The 17,847-nt window shown below is 41.7% G+C and overlaps 1 protein-coding gene across 1 annotated transcript; it reads right to left on the bottom strand.

Annotated features, from left to right (window-relative positions):
* Positions 1-2,649: 2,649 nt before the first annotated feature.
* Positions 2,650-17,218, bottom strand: rsph3 (radial spoke head 3; the record flags this gene model as incomplete). Its single annotated transcript, XM_080744912.1, has 8 exons — positions 2,650-2,746; positions 4,246-4,332; positions 4,710-4,872; positions 5,573-5,776; positions 7,699-7,844; positions 9,328-9,472; positions 13,556-13,643; positions 17,085-17,218. 8 exons carry the CDS (start codon positions 17,216-17,218, stop codon positions 2,676-2,678), a joined length of 1,038 nt encoding a protein of 345 aa, XP_080601038.1. The 3' UTR covers positions 2,650-2,675.
* Positions 17,219-17,847: the final 629 nt, after the last annotated feature.

The following is a 17,847-nucleotide window of genomic DNA, read 5'->3' as shown; positions in this document are numbered from 1 at the left end:
GCTAACTATGTGTATTACATCGTTGACTGCATGGGATCCCTCAAGGGGTTTATAAAAAATGCAGATCTAATCGCGATGTGACTTATTGTGAGTTTAGACCAGCTATTTCTGCAGAATGTATTATGCACCTGTTACCAGGTAGACCAGTTACTAGGTCAGTATCAGTCAGGTCCTTGGTAATAATTAAGGGTGGAGTTTAATGGCACAGGGAATAAAATGGCTGAGCTGCTTGTATTCAGGGGATCCCCTTGCTGTAAGGTTAGCATACCTGAGGAGGACAAGCGCTATAAAGGCATGGCTTTTCTAAATGTATCTTGGCCACCTGGTGAATTAGAAACTGTTATGCCAGCCCAATGTATTTATTGGTATTGTATGTCGGTTATACTATCATGATTATTGGTTTTAAATGCTTAATTAATGTACCAAAGACAAAAGAATAAAGAGACAGTTTTAAGTCATTGATGTCTTATTTCCATGCTACCTCCTTGGTTAAAAAGAACCTGTGTATTGCATTGTTAAAGAGGACCTTCCCTCTGAAAAAGGTGGCGTAATCTAGTAGGAATTGTATATTGTATTACTATTCCCTTTAAAAGCCTCCTCCTTCTACACATTATGACATGCCCAGTATAGGGATGCTATAGGGTTCATCTGGTTAGTTCACCCACAAAATGACTTTTTTTCTTTATATTCTTTTGTTTTTGTTGCATTCCTAGGACAATAATTTGATTATAATAAATGTACCCCCATTGATTCCGGATGGAGACACAAATGCATTTGTTTCTCATTAATGTATATGTCATAGTATATTGGAGAAACAGCACATTCGAGACGCGGAGCACTCGTGTTGCGGCACGGGGCGGAGCAAGCGGTCGCCATAACAACGTACTCCAGGCGGTGCGCCGCTCTATTGTCCACGACACTGCGAGCGGCTACCGAAGCCCCCCTGTATCCACGAAGCCCAAACGAGTTACGAGGCCCCCCTGGGTCCACGAAGCCCCAAGCGGCGCGAAGGCCAGCGGACCTTGGTCCTGCTCTTCGCCCCCGAGCGCCGCAGGCGCGAGTGGCCGCGAAGAGCGGGCCAGGGCCGCGCGGCCGGCGGAGCGCCGCGCGAGTTACGAAGCCGTGGTGAATGCAATCGTTATATTTATGCCCAGGCCGTAAGGCCTGGGCAAGCGCACGTTAAACGCCCTGTCCAAGTGACTACAATGGAGCTAATGGCTAGGCTAGGCTAGGCTAGGCTAGGCTAGGCTAGGCTAGGCTAGGCTAGGCTAGGCTAGTAAATAAAGAGTAAACACTTCCGGTCTGCGGCGAGTTCAAAGCGTGACGTAACTCTCTTATCCAGTGGCCGACGTCGCCATCTGGTGGTGATTAGTGTGTGGTGAACGTCAAAACGAGTGCTCCTTGACAACTTTTACTGGTTTCTTGAACATACTGTAACATATATATCCTCCATCTGAAAAGATACTGTGCCAGGGACCCCCATACACGATTTGTGTTGTGAAAATGTTGTCACTTTTTCCCCCACGTTTCTTTCTTTTTTGAGCGGTTGTCACAATGCACACACACACACACACACACACACACACACACACACACACACACACACACACACACACACACACACACACACACACACACCACCGCTCAGTTCACACGAGTGTGATTTTTTAAATAGCCGATGTATAAGGTTATGGTGATTAAACTGATTTTGATGCTATATGAACAAATGTTTTCCCCTGACCCCCCACCTCCCTTACAGCACCTTTACTAAGGAATTAGACTCTAACAATTCAGTCTTCAGAGTCACCAAGTACATTTAAGATTTCCTCTTGTCGTTGCTGTCAAAGAGGTCTTCTGAGAAGTTACAATACACAACTAAACATCAATTGGGATTAATTGAATAGCAACTGTAAAGAAATACATTTGTCATTAGGTTTTTCATTATGTTGACAAGGCAAGTTACCTTAAATACAAAAGAAACACCCTCAATGTCCATAAAACATATCTCAACACAGATATTCTTTTTAATAGAATATACATGTGATATTTTACCAAATGAACAACACAAGAGAGTTTATGTGACCAAGAACCTTTCATTTATTGTTCATACTATTTCCGTGGCCTTGATGCTTCTCATTGTCAGCCAGAGAGCCAGTATCTCATGAATATCTATAATATTATATCGTTGCTGTCAGGCAGAAACCTATGAGTAACATATCCATATTTCAACATGATCCATATAACAACTTGTTATGTTTTTTCATAAATTAATGTCTCACAGAACCAAGGAAGGGTGTTTTCGTTGAATCTATCATGATAAAATTGCTGTTTGAAGTTACAATGGGTTTGTATAGGAAAGAATATCAAATATCTAAATACTAAATCAAGCAACTTAAAAACTGTCCCAAAATCAAATGACCCAATTATTTTTTTAAGCGAAATATGCCTTTAAGCGTATCTGTGGATTTTATAAATATCGAATGAATGAAAGGTATTAACAAGTGCTGTTGTGACTAAATAATAACTACAACAGACACTTTGGAACGCAGATTTCTTTTTGCCATATCCTGAAAAGTAATGGTTTTGGACTCACAAGGTTTCCTCCCGACAGTGACGGAATGATCTCTAATAATAATATTATTATTATAGCCCACAGTCAGCAGCCACACAGCCTCTCATTTGGGTGGGTTTGTCTCCAGCTGCCTGTAGGCCTCCAGCTGCCTCTGTGTGACATCAAGGATGAGCGCTGTAACAGATGAGAGCAGTGTCACTGGAGTTTGACCACAAGTGTATAGAGACAGAACATGATGCTTGATGTGAGGTTTGAAATGCATTGACTGCTGCATGGGTGGCCTACAGCACAACAGTGGATCAAAATGTTATGGGTCGTGAGTCAAGTTTTGTTTCCCACATTTCAAAAAAAGAATTATTATTTCAAAAGATTTAAGAAAACAGACACAACTTTTCACCAATTAAAAACAAAAGAATCAATAAAATCAAATAATTTCCGTAAATAAAGTAAAAATAGTAGATCCACAAACTCACACCGCATTTTGAGTTTGAAGATCTGCTATTTTCACTATTTTGGGTCCCGGGCAAATTTCTAATTGCTCTATTGGGTCTCTCTTGAGCCAATCTGGCCAGCCATCGTCAAAGAAAAGTTCCTTTTCCTTTGAGCATCAGAGTCTGTTCTTGTGAGATTACTCTTGAGCTAAAAAGTTTGGGAACCACTAGGCTACAACAACAATCACCTCGGTAATGCTCAAATATGACCACTAGATGGAGCTGTAATAACATCAACGAATCGTCATCCCTAGAGACACGCCACCAGTGATGTGCGCTTTAAGCCAGCTAAAGCTTAATTTATACAATGTCATATGTGAGCTTGTAGATCTGCTATTTTAATTTACCAACAGGGCCTGAGACTAAAATGTTTATGCATGTATAATGGTGCTTGTTCAAAGAGTTGTGTGCACAAAGTGGTGGAAAGAAAACTACTCAAGTCCATTCCATCTCAGTGGAATATCATTTAATTTAAAAAAAATTACTCCACTACAACAGATTCAGTTACTTTGCCAATTTAGATACGATATTTATGATTATGTATTATTTATAGGTTAATCTACCCAGCAGCACATAAAGTAATCAAAATCAGCCCGACCTTTACCAGCTGCAACGTTAATTAAAGTGATGAACACATTAATAATGCATTAATAATTACAATCCATTATGATTGTGAAATGGACTGTTCTGCATGATAATGAGTACTTTTACGTTTTGGTACTGTAAGTATATGTTGATGCCAATACTTTTACTCACCTGAAAATTTGAATTTCTACTTATATTTTTCGCAGTTTACCATGAGAAATGTCACAGCTTGTCTATCTCTCTCTCTCTCTCTCTCTGTGTGTGTGTGTGTGTGTGTGTGTGTGTGTGTGTGTGTGTGTGTGTGTGTGTGTGTGTGTGTGTGTGTGTGTGTGTGTGTGTGTGTGTGTGTGTGTGTGTGTGTGTGTGTGTGTGTGTGTGTGTGTGTGTGTGTGTGTGTGTGTGTGTGTTTGTGTGTGTGTACACATTTTTACAGTCTATGGGTTGGTTCCCTTGACACATAACTGTGACATCACAGGTGATATCACAGGTGACATCACCTATGTAAAAGTCCATGTGTGTGTGTGTGTGTGTGTGTGTGTGTGTGTGTGTGTGTGTGTGTGTGTGTGTGTGTGTGTGTGTGTGTGTGTGTTCTCTTACAGTCCAATTCTTGTCTAGCAATGTATCTCTTCTCTAGATTGTTGCCGACTTCAGTCATCAGCCACGGGAAGAAATCACTCTCGATATCTAGAAGACAAAACAACAGACACACAAGGTTATGTATTGATCACAGTATATACTGTAGATAATATACTGTAGATATACGTATATACATTCTTGACATTCTTGACATATTATGTCAAGAATTTATATACGTCATCCAATGGGAAAAACCCTTGAAAAAACATGTGGTGGAGAGGACCTCAGCCTGCAATCTCCTAATGTTTATACTTAATATACAATGTCACTGTTTTGTAAAAAAGAATCATTAAATATATAAATGTGCTACAGTAACACAATAAATAGAAGAATCTATGGATTTGACGCTGTGATCGGGAATATCGGTATTGGCAGATACTGATTCCAGTTATTCAGTGATCGGCTTATGGTAAAGAAGGGCAGACCTTTCTCCACGGGGTCATAGAAGTATCCCTGGTTCCTCAGGGTGTTGTAGACAGACGGTAGGAGTTCAGACAGGTAGTGCTGGGCGAACGCCCGCGCAGCGACCTTCTCTGCAGTCTCCATGTCCTTCTGCAGCATGGCCCTCTCCTCCGCAAGTCTGGCATCCTGGGGTCATAGACAGAGACACACACGCACGCACGCACGCACGCACGCACGCACGCACGCACGCACGCACGCACGCACGCACGCACGCACGCACGCACGCACGCACGCACACACACACACACACACACACACACACACACACACACACACACACACACACACACACACACACACACACACACACACACACACACACACACACACACACACACACACACACACACATTTAACTTAGGTTTCATTTAACTCTAGTAGTAGTTCTGAAACATGTCAAGGACCCCCAAATTGATATGTAATATTTGACCTGTGGACCCCCATCAGAAAGGATATTGTGCCAGGGACCGCCCATGATTCCACTTTATTCAAGATATATTTTTCTCACAATCAGCTGTTTTAGAATAAGTATAAAATAGTAAAAGGTAAAAGTTATACTAGTTTAGGTTAGGGTTAGGTGACACCTCTATTTAGAATAATGGAAGTCAATGTTTCTGAATAGAGAATAGAGAATAATGGAAGTCAATGTTTCTGAATAGAGGTGCAACCCCGACTAAGACTAATGGTTGTTGAGGTTGGTGCCGTTTCGATCGATTATTCGACTATTGAGAACCACAGCTCTATTGAGAACCACTGTGCTAAGTGCCTAAATTGTAAATTGTAAACACGTGAGATAATAGTTGTAGCTGGTCCGTTCCGTGCATACCTTCTCCTCACGCTTGCGTCTCTCCTGCTCCTCCAGGCGCTGCACCTCCACCAGCTCGGCGTTCCTCAGCTCCTCGAAGGCCCTCTGCTGGGCACGCAGCATCGCCAGCTCCTCCTCCTCCATCACCTCCAGCAGAGACTGCTCCACCGTCTTCCCCACCAGAACCTCCAGCATGGCCTGCACCTCCCTGTCAAAGTCAAACAGCTGCAGGGGGGCAAAAACAGAGGGCAGAACGTTTCTGAACGGAACACAGGAGTCAGGAGGACCATAGGCTGTAAAAAGAAATGGACAACGTGACGCCATTGGTTTCTACAGACCTATATATTCTGTCCAGAAATGCAACAGAAAATGAATCAAATTAATGCTATCGGCTGCGAGGGCGGGGCTTCACTCGATATACAACCAGTACATACCCAACTTCATCATTAATTTTCAAATTAATGGGACCATAATTGACTAAACGCATATCATGATGATTTAAAAAAGACTTAAAACTAGCGATTGAAAACATAACGTGTTTATGAAAAGGTTTACTAAGGTAATAAAATCAAGTGTAAAGTTTGCCAAAATCTCATTGAATTCCATTGAGATCAAAATGTCTTGACACCGGTAGGAGGTTAAATAGCGACATCTGCTGGGCCATTAATTGGAAAACAGCAACTTCAAGAGAACCCAAAGGTATAATTATTATTTGAAAAACATTTTTAAAATGGTGAAAACAGCCAACCTTCAAGCTCACAACACAAGCTCACAACACCTCAGCTCACCCCTATCTCCAAATTCTAAGTTTTTATGTTTTTTCATAAATTAACACCCTACTTGATCATACCACAGCGTCACACAAAAGCATCAGAGGTAGCAGATCTACAAGCTTGGAATGCGGCGTGAAGCAACGCGTTTTGGCCTTGTAGATCTGCTGCTTTTGCCATTTTTTAATTTGAATCCAGAAAAGTAACTGTTTTGGACATGTGAGGTTTCCACCCGACAGAGACGATGTTATACTGCTACCTATTTTGTTACTATCCTACTTCTACCCTTTCTGGTATCGTGTTTCATCCTTACTGTATTGGTGTTATGGCAACCAGGGCCGTCACAGGGGGGGTGGGGGGGAGTGGGACTGAGTTACTAGGGCCCAAAGTGGAGGGGCCGAAATTATTTTATACTTTAGCTATTGAATAGCAGATATTACAGCTCACAGCGTGGCACAGAGTGCCGCGCTGGGAGCTTGTAGATCTGCTATTTTTGAAGTTGTGAAAATGTGCGCAAATCTTTGAATATATGTAACTTTTGTAACTCAAGTTTTGCTTCTGGGAGGTCCCTGGAACAAAATATTTTGACATGGGTGTCCGTGGCCAAATACAAATCATTTTGGGGGTCCTTCACATGAAAAGGTTTGAGCACCACTGACATAGAAGCATAGGTTTTTCAAAAAACCTTAGAAGGAAAGACTTGCACAAATTTTCACAATTGTTCAAAAATAGCAGATCTACAAGCTCGCAGCGCGGCACTCGGTGCCGCGCTGTGAGCTTGTATATCTGCTATTTTTCAATAGTTAAAGCACAAAATAACGCTGTGCATCCTTGTACCCAGAATTTGGTGCGACACCCCTGATCGTGTTTCATCCTTACTGTGGTGCTGTTATGACAACTGAATTTCCCTCTGGATCGATACGTAAGCTCACAACCCAATTATCTTTTAATTGTACGTCCGTCGCTGTCGATCACTCCATGCCGTTGAGTAAGAAGCTTGGTGACCATGGCAACCGTTGTCAACACGCTGCTCTGGTCACAACGCTGTACCTCTCAAGGTTGTCTCAGTGCATATGTATATCTTTGAATATATATATATTTTTTTAAAGTGAACATGTTTAACTTGAATCTTTGCTTCTAGAGGTTCCTGGAACAAAATATTTTGAGATGGTTGGGGGTCCTTGACATTTGTTTTAAGGACCACTGAGATAGCAACATACATTATTCAGAAAAGACATTTGTAGAATCAGCCCCTAGGTCTTAATGGGTTAAAACCTTGAAAAATGTGTTCTCACATCGAATCGATTGATTGATAATTAGAACAAGCATGCTCTGAAAATGTTTCAAGTGGGCCCTGCGCAACAGTGGATCACCTACCTCGCCATGCTCTATCTGCGTGGCCACGTCTTTGCCAGATTTGGCCGGGATGAAGAGAGGCGTCGCTGGTTTGTCCAGGAAAGCATCCGTCTGGCACTGGACGTCAGTCACCTCGATGCGATCGCTCAGCTCCTCGAGATAGAGCTCTGAGAACGAAAGGCGTTGCAATAATGGGCAGCTTGAATTACAGATTCCAAAAAAACAATGCTTTAAGGAGATCTTTTATTTTTAGATCACTGACACTGTGGAATAACCTGCCTCACCCAAACCTTTGCTGTATTTACAGTAAATTCACTTTTAAAAATAATCTTAAAGTTTATTTAACACTGTAATTTTATTTTGTTTTCTAAAATGTAATTTAATCTACTGTATTTTATGTGTTAGCTTCATTATGTATTGTGTGTTGAGTACTGACTTTTCTTTTCAAATCTTTTTTATTAAAGGTACAATGTCACAATGAGGCAGGTAACACACATAGTGATGGCACCCCAAATCACATTCCAATCACAATAATCATTGGTACAAAATAACACAAGATCTGAGGCGATCACGGTACGTACACATTCAGTTGTAAGGAAGAGAAACCCTGCCCTTAAGAGATAATAAAAGAAAACATTTTTTCCCATATACCCAATTTAGTGTCAAGCCAATTCCCCCATCCCCATACTCTACGTTAGACCTATCCCCGCTAATCCCCACAGTAGTCATTGGGAGGGTAAAGACAACAACGGGTCTCCTCCGATACCCGATCCGTCATGCCACCATCTTCTTTTCACCTGACGAGTACTGACTTTTAATCATTGCATTTGTAACTGTACAAATCGTGTATGTATTTTTTATGCGTGGAGTGTGGACCCCAGGAAGACTAGCTGGCTGCTACGGCAACAGCTAATGGGGATCTTTAATAAAATCAAAATCAAATGTGACCGGTTTTGACAACAAATTGTGACACATTTTGAAATTTCAACGGCAAATGGGGTTCACAATACAATTTTAATTACAGCGTTGGGATTATATGTGGTTCACATACATTTTTAATGAAATTCTTATATTATCAAAGCAGTGGGGGAGCCTATTGGATTCACACTCTTAGCACTCTAGAGCCGTCTGGCCTTAATGAAGAACTGAGTCTTACAAGATCCCTAGGTTGTCCCTGAGGTTGCCACCACACTCTGATTGTATTTGTTTGTTTTTAAACCTTTATTGTAATTTGTTTATTAACCAGTTTTTGTACTGACCTTGGGCATACTTGGCCCTTATACCGGTAGGCTCCCTGTCTTCCTTTGTAATGCATATATTTTTGTATCTTTGTATGAAACACGTCTTTTACAGACTTTGTCATATTAATGTACCTTTCTGCAATTTGTTTTTATAGTGATCCAAGATGACACGTGAATCATTATTTAAAGGATTGTTATGTTACCATGGAGACTGCCACGTGCAGAACAGTGCAGATTATATTATTGACACACACGTTTGCTATTGGCTAATTGAGAGTACCAGTAAGACTCCCTAATTGGGAGATAAGCAACCGTCAGGTCGCATACTCAAACTTTAGAAGGCAATCGTTGATGACAGATCCATGTTGATGACATGACTTTAGAGATACTGTGTACCGATCATGGGTACCTGTTTGTACGTCGATGTGCTGTCTGCCCTGCAGGGCCTCAGGGGTCCTGGGTCTGTACTGCTCTCTGGTGCGCTTACGAGCCAGCGATCTCCTTCTGGCCTCCGTCTGTCTCTGGATCTCTGCTGCTGGCTCTGGCTGAGCTGTCTGTCAAACATACATACATACACACACGCGCACACACACACACACACGCGCGCACGCACACACACATCATCTTTGTTGGTTGTGGGTTTGAATCCACCGTGGCACATCCAGCTTTAATTGTCTATCTACATGAACAATTATTGGTCCCGTGTTCAGGAGGATGATTATTGTCCTGTGTGTATTTCTACGGGCTGGGACAGCACCTGTCAGGCCGGGATGAGTAGGACGAAGGCTCTATGTCCTCCAGGCGGGTGCTACGCACTGGCAGGTGAGTGAGTAGACAGCAGTGACAAACTGACAACACACAAATCTGTGTGGGGAGGAAATAATTGCCATAACGACTAGATTGGGGGAAAAAAGGTTAATAAAAACAAATAATAATAATAATAATAAAATAATAACAGCATCAGTATTTGTAAGAAAGGCTTAAATTGTGTGGCCAAAATATTATCAAGATGGTATTATGTCCAATCTGGTGCACTGTCTGCTTCAAATAACTTTTTTGGAATTGTCAACTTGACCAGTAGGTGTGCTGTGACGCCCACAGCTTCTAATATTTATGTCTAATTAGCTTGTACGGTAGGTCGTCTAGGCCTATTTTCCACAAAGAGAAATGGTGTATGTAGAGGAAAAAAAGTACAATTACAAAGGTCCATTTTACTAAGCAAAACATTTGCCAATTTCTGGCAAAGTTATGACATGCCAAGAATAGGGATGCTAGGGTTCATGTGGTTAAAATGAGTCCTGGATTGTCGCTTGTTGTCCCTATCGACAAGCGTCACCACCGTACTACGGCGTGCAGATGAGTCTTAACTCTTAACTCTTTCTCAGCCTGAACGCACTATTACGCAATTTTGCGCAAGAGCCTCCCAGCCGACACGCACTTTTACGCACTTTTTTTTTTTTTTTTTTTTTGAAACTTCAAAGCCTTCCCCAACTTCTGACATTGTTTGGAGTGAACCACATCAAAGGAAAGCCTCAAATCACCAGCCCAAACACAAACCAGCTGTCTCAGATCAGAGAAAATCACATCACATTACCACAACAATCACCAGACACAAGAGCTGTGGGAACCGTCTTGGCATTCTAGCCGAGTGAGAGCAATTGAGATGGCTGATTGATAAAAAGAGAGAGAGAGAGAGAGAGAGAGACACTGAGAGACACTGTGTGTGTGTGTGTGTGTGTGTGTGTGTGTGTGTGTGTGTGTGTGTGTGTGTGTGTGTGTGTGTGTTTGAGGAGAGGAAAAAAGAGAAAGAGCTAGTATTCTTTTTTTTCAACTTCAAAGCCTTCCCCAACAACAAACACAACAAACTGTCTCAGATCACAGAAAAACACATCATAATTATATTTACCTTTTGTATAGTCCATCCATAGTTTGTAGTAGTAACAGACAGTAGTAAAAGTAAGAACCATGACGATCCAGTAAAACTTTTTGTAACGGCTGTAGAAGTATAGTCCTCAGTAGTATACTAAAGCACTAAACTAAACCCCCCCCCCCAAACACATGGCTGATCCTTGCCGTGAATGCCGTACATCCAGCAATCCCAGGCCTGGGGAGGACCCAAATCACCATGGTAACACAAGGTAACACAAGCTGATTGGCCACACAATGGTAACCATGGTGATTTTAGTCATTCCAGGGCCCAGGACGAGAGAGAGAGTGTAGCAGACTCTCTATGTCTCTCAACCACTCGCTCTGCCACACCTCTCTCTCTCTCTTGCTCTAATTTCCCTCTCTCTCTTTCTTAGTAAGCGGTCTTTCACTCCCCGTGTCTCTATGTCTCTCGACCACTTGCTCTGCTACACCTCTCTCTCTCTCTCTTGCTCTAATTTCCCTCTCTCTCTCTCAGTAAGCAATCTTTCACTCCCCGTGTCTCTATGTCTCTCGACCACTCTCTCTCTCTCTCTCTCTCTCTCTTTTTTTTCCCCAACAGCTGACATTGTTTGAGGTGATCATCACAGTAAAGTCTCAAATCACCAGCCCAAACACAACAAACTGTCTCAGATCACAGAAAAACACATCATAATTATATTTACCTTTTGTATAGTCCATCCATAGTTTGTAGTAGTAACAGACAGTAGTAAAAGTAAGATCCAGTGTTGTTGTTGGTAGTGTGAGCCAGGTCTCACAAGCCAAGCTAAAAGAGAGGCGTCAATTGGGTATGGCAAGCTATGGCAGCTCACATACCTTGGCTACAGGGGGAATATAATAAAATGTACTGTAATCGTGCCTGTTGGAAAGGTATGGCAACATGACTGGTGTCTTGCACGCCGGGCCTCGCGCGCGTGAAAGACAGCTTTTTTTTTTTTTTTTTTGCCATACCTTTTTTTTGCCATACCTTTTTTTTTCGCTGAGCTAAACGCCCTGCTCGATCGGCCGTGGTCCGCGGACCACCGCCGATCGAGCAGGGCGTTTAGCTCAGCGGCGTCAGTTCAGAAAAAGCTAAGGTTGACGCTGGAATGTCTTTACAAGATTAGGAGCATATGTATCACTGACGCTTGGATTCAGCCGTCCTGGGCCCTGGAATGACTAAAATCACCATGGTTACCATTGTGTGGCCAATCAGCTTGTGTTACCTTGTGTTACCATGGTGATTTGGTACATGACCGTCCTCCCCAGGCCTGGGATTGCTGGATGGACGGCATTCACGTAGCAGCAGCCATGTGTATGGTGGGGGGGGTTTAGTTTAGTGCTTTACTATACTACTGAGGACTTGCTGGATGGACGGCAATCTCTCACCGTGTCTATATGTCTCTCTACCTCTCGCGGAAAAAAAAGGGAGAGAGAGTGTGTAGCAGACTCTCTATGTCTCTCGACCCACTCGCTCTGTTACACTGCTCTCTCTCTCTTGCTCTAATTTCTCTCTCTCTCTCTCTCTCTCTCTCTCACAGCCGTGATACAAGAGAGAAAGTTGGGGAGAGAGAGATTGATTGATTGATTGATTGATTGATTGATTGATTGATTGAAGACTTTATTAGAAGTTTGCATAGGAAAAGGTACAGTTTCATTCACTGGTACAAGGTCTACTAAAAGGAGATCCATGAAAATACTAGGCTTATTTCCATAGTAAACCATATATCTCATATAACATTGAATGACAGACAAATAGAACACAGTACTATGCAGTAGATATGTAAAGAAAAACAAAAAAGAAAACAGTAAGAGTGCACGTGTGCGTGCGCATGCCCATGTTCGCGTGCACATGCATGTTGCACGTTGCAGAGGGGGGGGGGGGGGGGGGGAGAGAGAGAGAGAGAGAGAGAGAGAGAGAGAGAGAGAGAGAGACAGTGACACAACGTAAACACATGCACGTTGCGTGTGTTTATTGATGTAAACTCAAGACATGCATCAGACTGCATTCTGAGATAGACAGCGCCGCCGTGTGGATGACAGGCGTGCCTGCATCCACTGCTATCAGTATGGACCAGAGCCCTTATAGGTCTATTGTCCACATAACTTGAGGGATTGAGCTGAAATGTGCCTTTATACTTGAAAAGTCTGTAAAACACGTATTTGTTTACCCATTTGTTTGAAAACATACTGCCTGATGCATCATTGAAGCCAAAAATAGAAGGCTGAAAAGAGTTATGTTTGATAGCATCCTTTCGAAAACATGTATTCAGAAAGCTGTTTTGGTGATTACATCGCCTACAAACAGCCCTATTTCTAAACAATAGAAAATGATAGCAACTTACTACTTGGCGGATTTGTAAAGAGGGCGAATTGATCTTTCCATACGTATATGGAAGTTGGTATATTCACAGTAGAATGAATAGATATTCTATTTATTATACTAAAAAGTCGTTTATCTCAAAATGTCTATGCAAAAAGGCTGTTTTGATAGCAAAACAATCTTTATAAAGTTGCCATTTACTAGACTATAGAACAAGATACAGATTTTCTAGTTTGATGTATCGGAAAGAGCGCGAGCAGGCCTTTCCAGTCATATGGGTGTGGTGTGCAATACACTCTACAGACGATGCGTAATCGTCCCCCAAAATGAGTGAAAAATCCGGCAGTAGAGACTTAGAGCCAGATTTAAGGGGGCTGAGAAAGAGTTAAGCAAGGCATTTTATACTCACAAGTGGTAGAATGTGCTGGGCATAAGTGTTCCCTCTGACAACACGGCGGTCGTACATAATGTTTCCATAATGACTGGCTGTGTCATTCCTATAATTTCAGGAAACAGGAAAAGTGTGCAATTATCAACATTGCTCACGAAACGACACAATGGGTGAGCCTATACAGTATGTGTCCAGATGGCAGTTTCAAAGTGCAATGCAGACAATGCCCGTCATGTTAATTATTCAATAACACGGGTTAAGAGTTAGGACATGATGGTTCTGTCAATACTGTATGCTCAAGTGAACGAACTCAATGTTTGCTGAACAAAAACTCATTTTCTTGAGCTCTTTACAGACCACATATAGCCAGGGCTATGGCTGTAGTGTGTACATAAAGGTATTGGATCTTTAATCTTTGTGCTGTCTTATTGCTTTTATGCTTTATGTATTTATTTTATGGATGGTGCTATTTTTCTTGCTGTTTCAACGATTAACACTTTTCTTCTTCTTCTTCTTCTTCTTATAACCAGGCTATAGGCTATGAAAAGATTCTTACATGTAGGCAATGGATAGAAAATATTAAGTGGTAAAATGGTTAAATACACCAAATGTGGGATCTACATGAAACAACGTAGTCCATTATATATATATCTATATGCCTGTCAACTGTACTAGGCTATATTATACCACTTTAACCACTTAGTACTTCCAATTAAGGCAATCATTCAAAACGACTAATAATAGGGCAGCAGCATGCATTTACATTATAACAGGAAGTTCTCAAGCTGGTGGGGGTACTTGGTGGATGGCTGGATGAAGTCATAGAGTTATAATATTATGAAGGTAAATGCAGCTATTTCAATCAGTCCAACCTCCATAATCATATGAGAATTCTCATAAAGCCACCACTCCATCTTCTCAGGAACAGAATGATTGGAAGTCTTAAGGCAGGCCACTTCAACCATGAATGACACTTGAGTTATGACTTGAACCGAACGCACCTTCCGCAAATAGCTGATCTGAGTGAGCTCTCAAAGCATTGTGAGCTTGGCTACTTTTGTAAAGTATAAAAAAGTATCGGCCAGTCTCACTCACTCACACACACACACACACACACACACACACACACACACACACACACACACACACACACACACACACACACACACACATACACACACATGCATGGACGATTGATGTTTATTTTTAGACCGTGGTCTCTGATGATGCTGCTGCGAGGTTATAGTGGTGCTACAGTACTTGAGTACACTTTTGAGGTATTTGTAGGCCTACTTTACTTGAGTATTTCCTTTTTTTGTTTTTTTTGCATCTATTCCTCAACATCTCAGAGGCAAATGTTGTATGTTCCACAACAATTATTTGAACACTTTAGTTACTAGTTACTTTGCATATATAAATAAATCAAAAATATTATAAAACATACATTAACCAGTTTAACCCTATTTTATACCTTGGCTATTTTCAAACATTTTGTACTTTTACTTTTGGTACTTTAAGTACATTTTAATGCCAATATTTTTGTACTTTTACACAAGTAGCCTATATTTTAATTCCGGACTTTTACTTGTAACAGAGTTCTATAATGCAGTATTGATACTTTAACTTAACCCTCGTAGGATCCTCGTGTTCTAGTCACACCCAGGGCCTTCGGGTCACTTTGACCCGGCTCATATTAAACCATTCTAAAGTAGTTAGAAATCCCAAAAAATCATATTAAACACAATTTGATTGTCATTACTAACTACTTTACTAACAATTCAATCAATATTTTTTATTATCCCCGCCAGGCCGGGATGGCCAAAGGTGAGGGATTATGTTTTCACCCCTCTGTCTGTGGACAGCTAATCTCGGGAAAGTTGGACCAATTAGTGTGAAACTACACACACACACTCCCAGGAGGCCTTTGAAGAACCTCCTCCCCAAATTCTTCACAGCGCCACCATCAGGCCGTTGTGTGAACAGCTAATCTCAGGCACCACTTCAGCATCAAACTTGGCACACATACGCCAAGGAGGCCTAGAAAGAAACTCCACTAGAAATCTTTCCCATCTGTCTTTCATAGCACCACCATGAGACTGATCTTTGCAAAATATTTTGTTGGTATTACCATATAGACTTTGTCCAAACCTCACACCAATTGGTACATATTATCCCTATTGTCATTTGATCAAGAACTATATCAAATATTTCTCCCATTCTGATTTGCACAAGGTGCTACAGGTGCCCGGGTGGCACAGTGTCCCTGCTACCACTAAAGAGGTTGTGGATTTGAATCAATCGTGGGGCATCTATGTAAACACAATTGTTGTTCGAGGGATGGGAAGCTGGGCGGAGAGGGTGATAATTGTCACTACATGAATTCCTACAGCCAGGCTGGGTGGCAGCTGGTTTTGGGAGGGAGGAGTAGGACGAAGGGCGAAGGCCCTATAGTCCTCTCGGTGGGGGCTCCTCACTGTCAGGTGATTTGGTAGGCTACAACAGCAGTGACAACATAGGGGAGGAATCAATTGGCATAAGGACTGGATTGGGGAGAAAAAGTGGGTAAACCATAATTGGCTACTCAAAATAAAATAAAATAAAATAAATGCTACAAATCACGTCGGAAAGCTGTGGAACTTGGAATTTGTAAAGTGGCATAGGGATGAAGTTCCCATTTGGTAGCAAAATGTGCCACTCCCGCAAAAATCGTAAGCACCTTTGGAATCGTGGCCACTCTAAATAGAAAATGTGACACATACTGTAGGTCATGACATTGATCAAAATGACCAGAGAAAATTTGGAAATATCCCCCAAAACTTGTTTTGCTCAATTCTGCCTCATGGTGGCGCTATAACAGGATGATTTGGGGTTGAATATCTTCCTAGGCCTCCTGGGGGAGTACATGTAAAGTTTCACGCTGACTGGTCCAGCGGTGACTGAGATTAGCTGTTCACAGACAGAAGCAACGAAAACATAATCACTCACCTTTGGCCATCCCGGCCTGGCGGAGATAATATTGATTGAATTGTTATCAATGTAGTTTCTAATGGTGAGCAAATTATGTACTAGAGAATTCATTTGTCCAATGTTTTTTTCAGAAAGAAATGGTCTAAATATTAGCCATTTAGCATACACTTTCAATGGCCGGGTCAAAGTGACCCGAAGACCCTGGGTGTTATATGTTGATACAGGGGGGTGTTGCAAATGCATGACATGTACCATTTTCATATCACATGTTTAGTACAATAAATAAGCCAAGCAGAAGAAGTTTCGTGGAAAAAAATATATTTTAACATACTTTTTCTTGATGTTGAAAATTGAAAACCGGGTCAAAGTGACCCGAAGACCCTACGAGGGTTAAGAAGAACATGTGAGTAGGCCTTTAGCCATAAATCATAACTCTTGTAGAGTGCTTTTATTTGAGAGAAAACGTCCCAAAATAAAAGCACTCTACAAGAGTTATGATTTATGGCTAATTTAGGCCTACTTTTTCCACACCATTGGGGTTATGGTTAATGAACTAGAGAGATTACATTTACAAACTCACTGTTGTGCTTCAGAGACAGCTGCTGGTTCTCTGTATTTGGAGCGGTTCTGAGCGGGCCTGGGTCGGCTGGAGAACGTGTAGGTGCTGTTGGTGTTGGACTCCCTCTGGGGCTGAGGCTTCAGAACCGACGTCATTTTCTTCTCGTAAAACAATAGCGCCTGGAGGCTTTTACTGCCGCTGGATCAAGATTAGCCTTTTAATTCCGATTTAAGCTGCTGGATGTATGATTATATGAGAGAGAGGAGAGTTGAGGCGGCGTTGTTGTTTACCTAGACAACGGTATCCAGGAAACGCGTCTTCATCACATGACTTCCTCTTTCAAAATTTTAAACCAAAAATGGTTTAAAATTAAACCCTTACCTTCGCAGATGATAAAGATACAGGTCTGTCTATGGTTTAAGCCCCACTGCTTGATGTTTTGAAGATTTTCAATAAAGTTTCAGTTCAAGCATTTTTGTAACCTTGTTTTAGGTGCTCATCTCATATGCCTAGAGTTTATTTTTGTCGTAATTTTGTTGAAAAATAACAAGCAGCTAATCTAGCCTATTATTTTTATTCTAGCCTATGCCATCTATCAAAAACTGTTACCTCACTGCTGGGTTTGTGGTCAATTAATTACACACACACACACACACACACACACACACACACACACACACACACACACACACACACACACACACACACACACACACACACACACACACACACACACACACACACACACACACACACATAGACACCATGCAAGCTCACACCATGC

This window comes from Nannobrachium achirus (genome assembly GCF_963921795.1).
Source record: "Nannobrachium achirus genome assembly, chromosome: 16".
In the NCBI taxonomy this organism is placed as follows: Eukaryota; Metazoa; Chordata; class Actinopteri; order Myctophiformes; family Myctophidae; genus Nannobrachium; species Nannobrachium achirus.
This window is presented reverse-complemented; position numbering and strand designations above follow the sequence as displayed.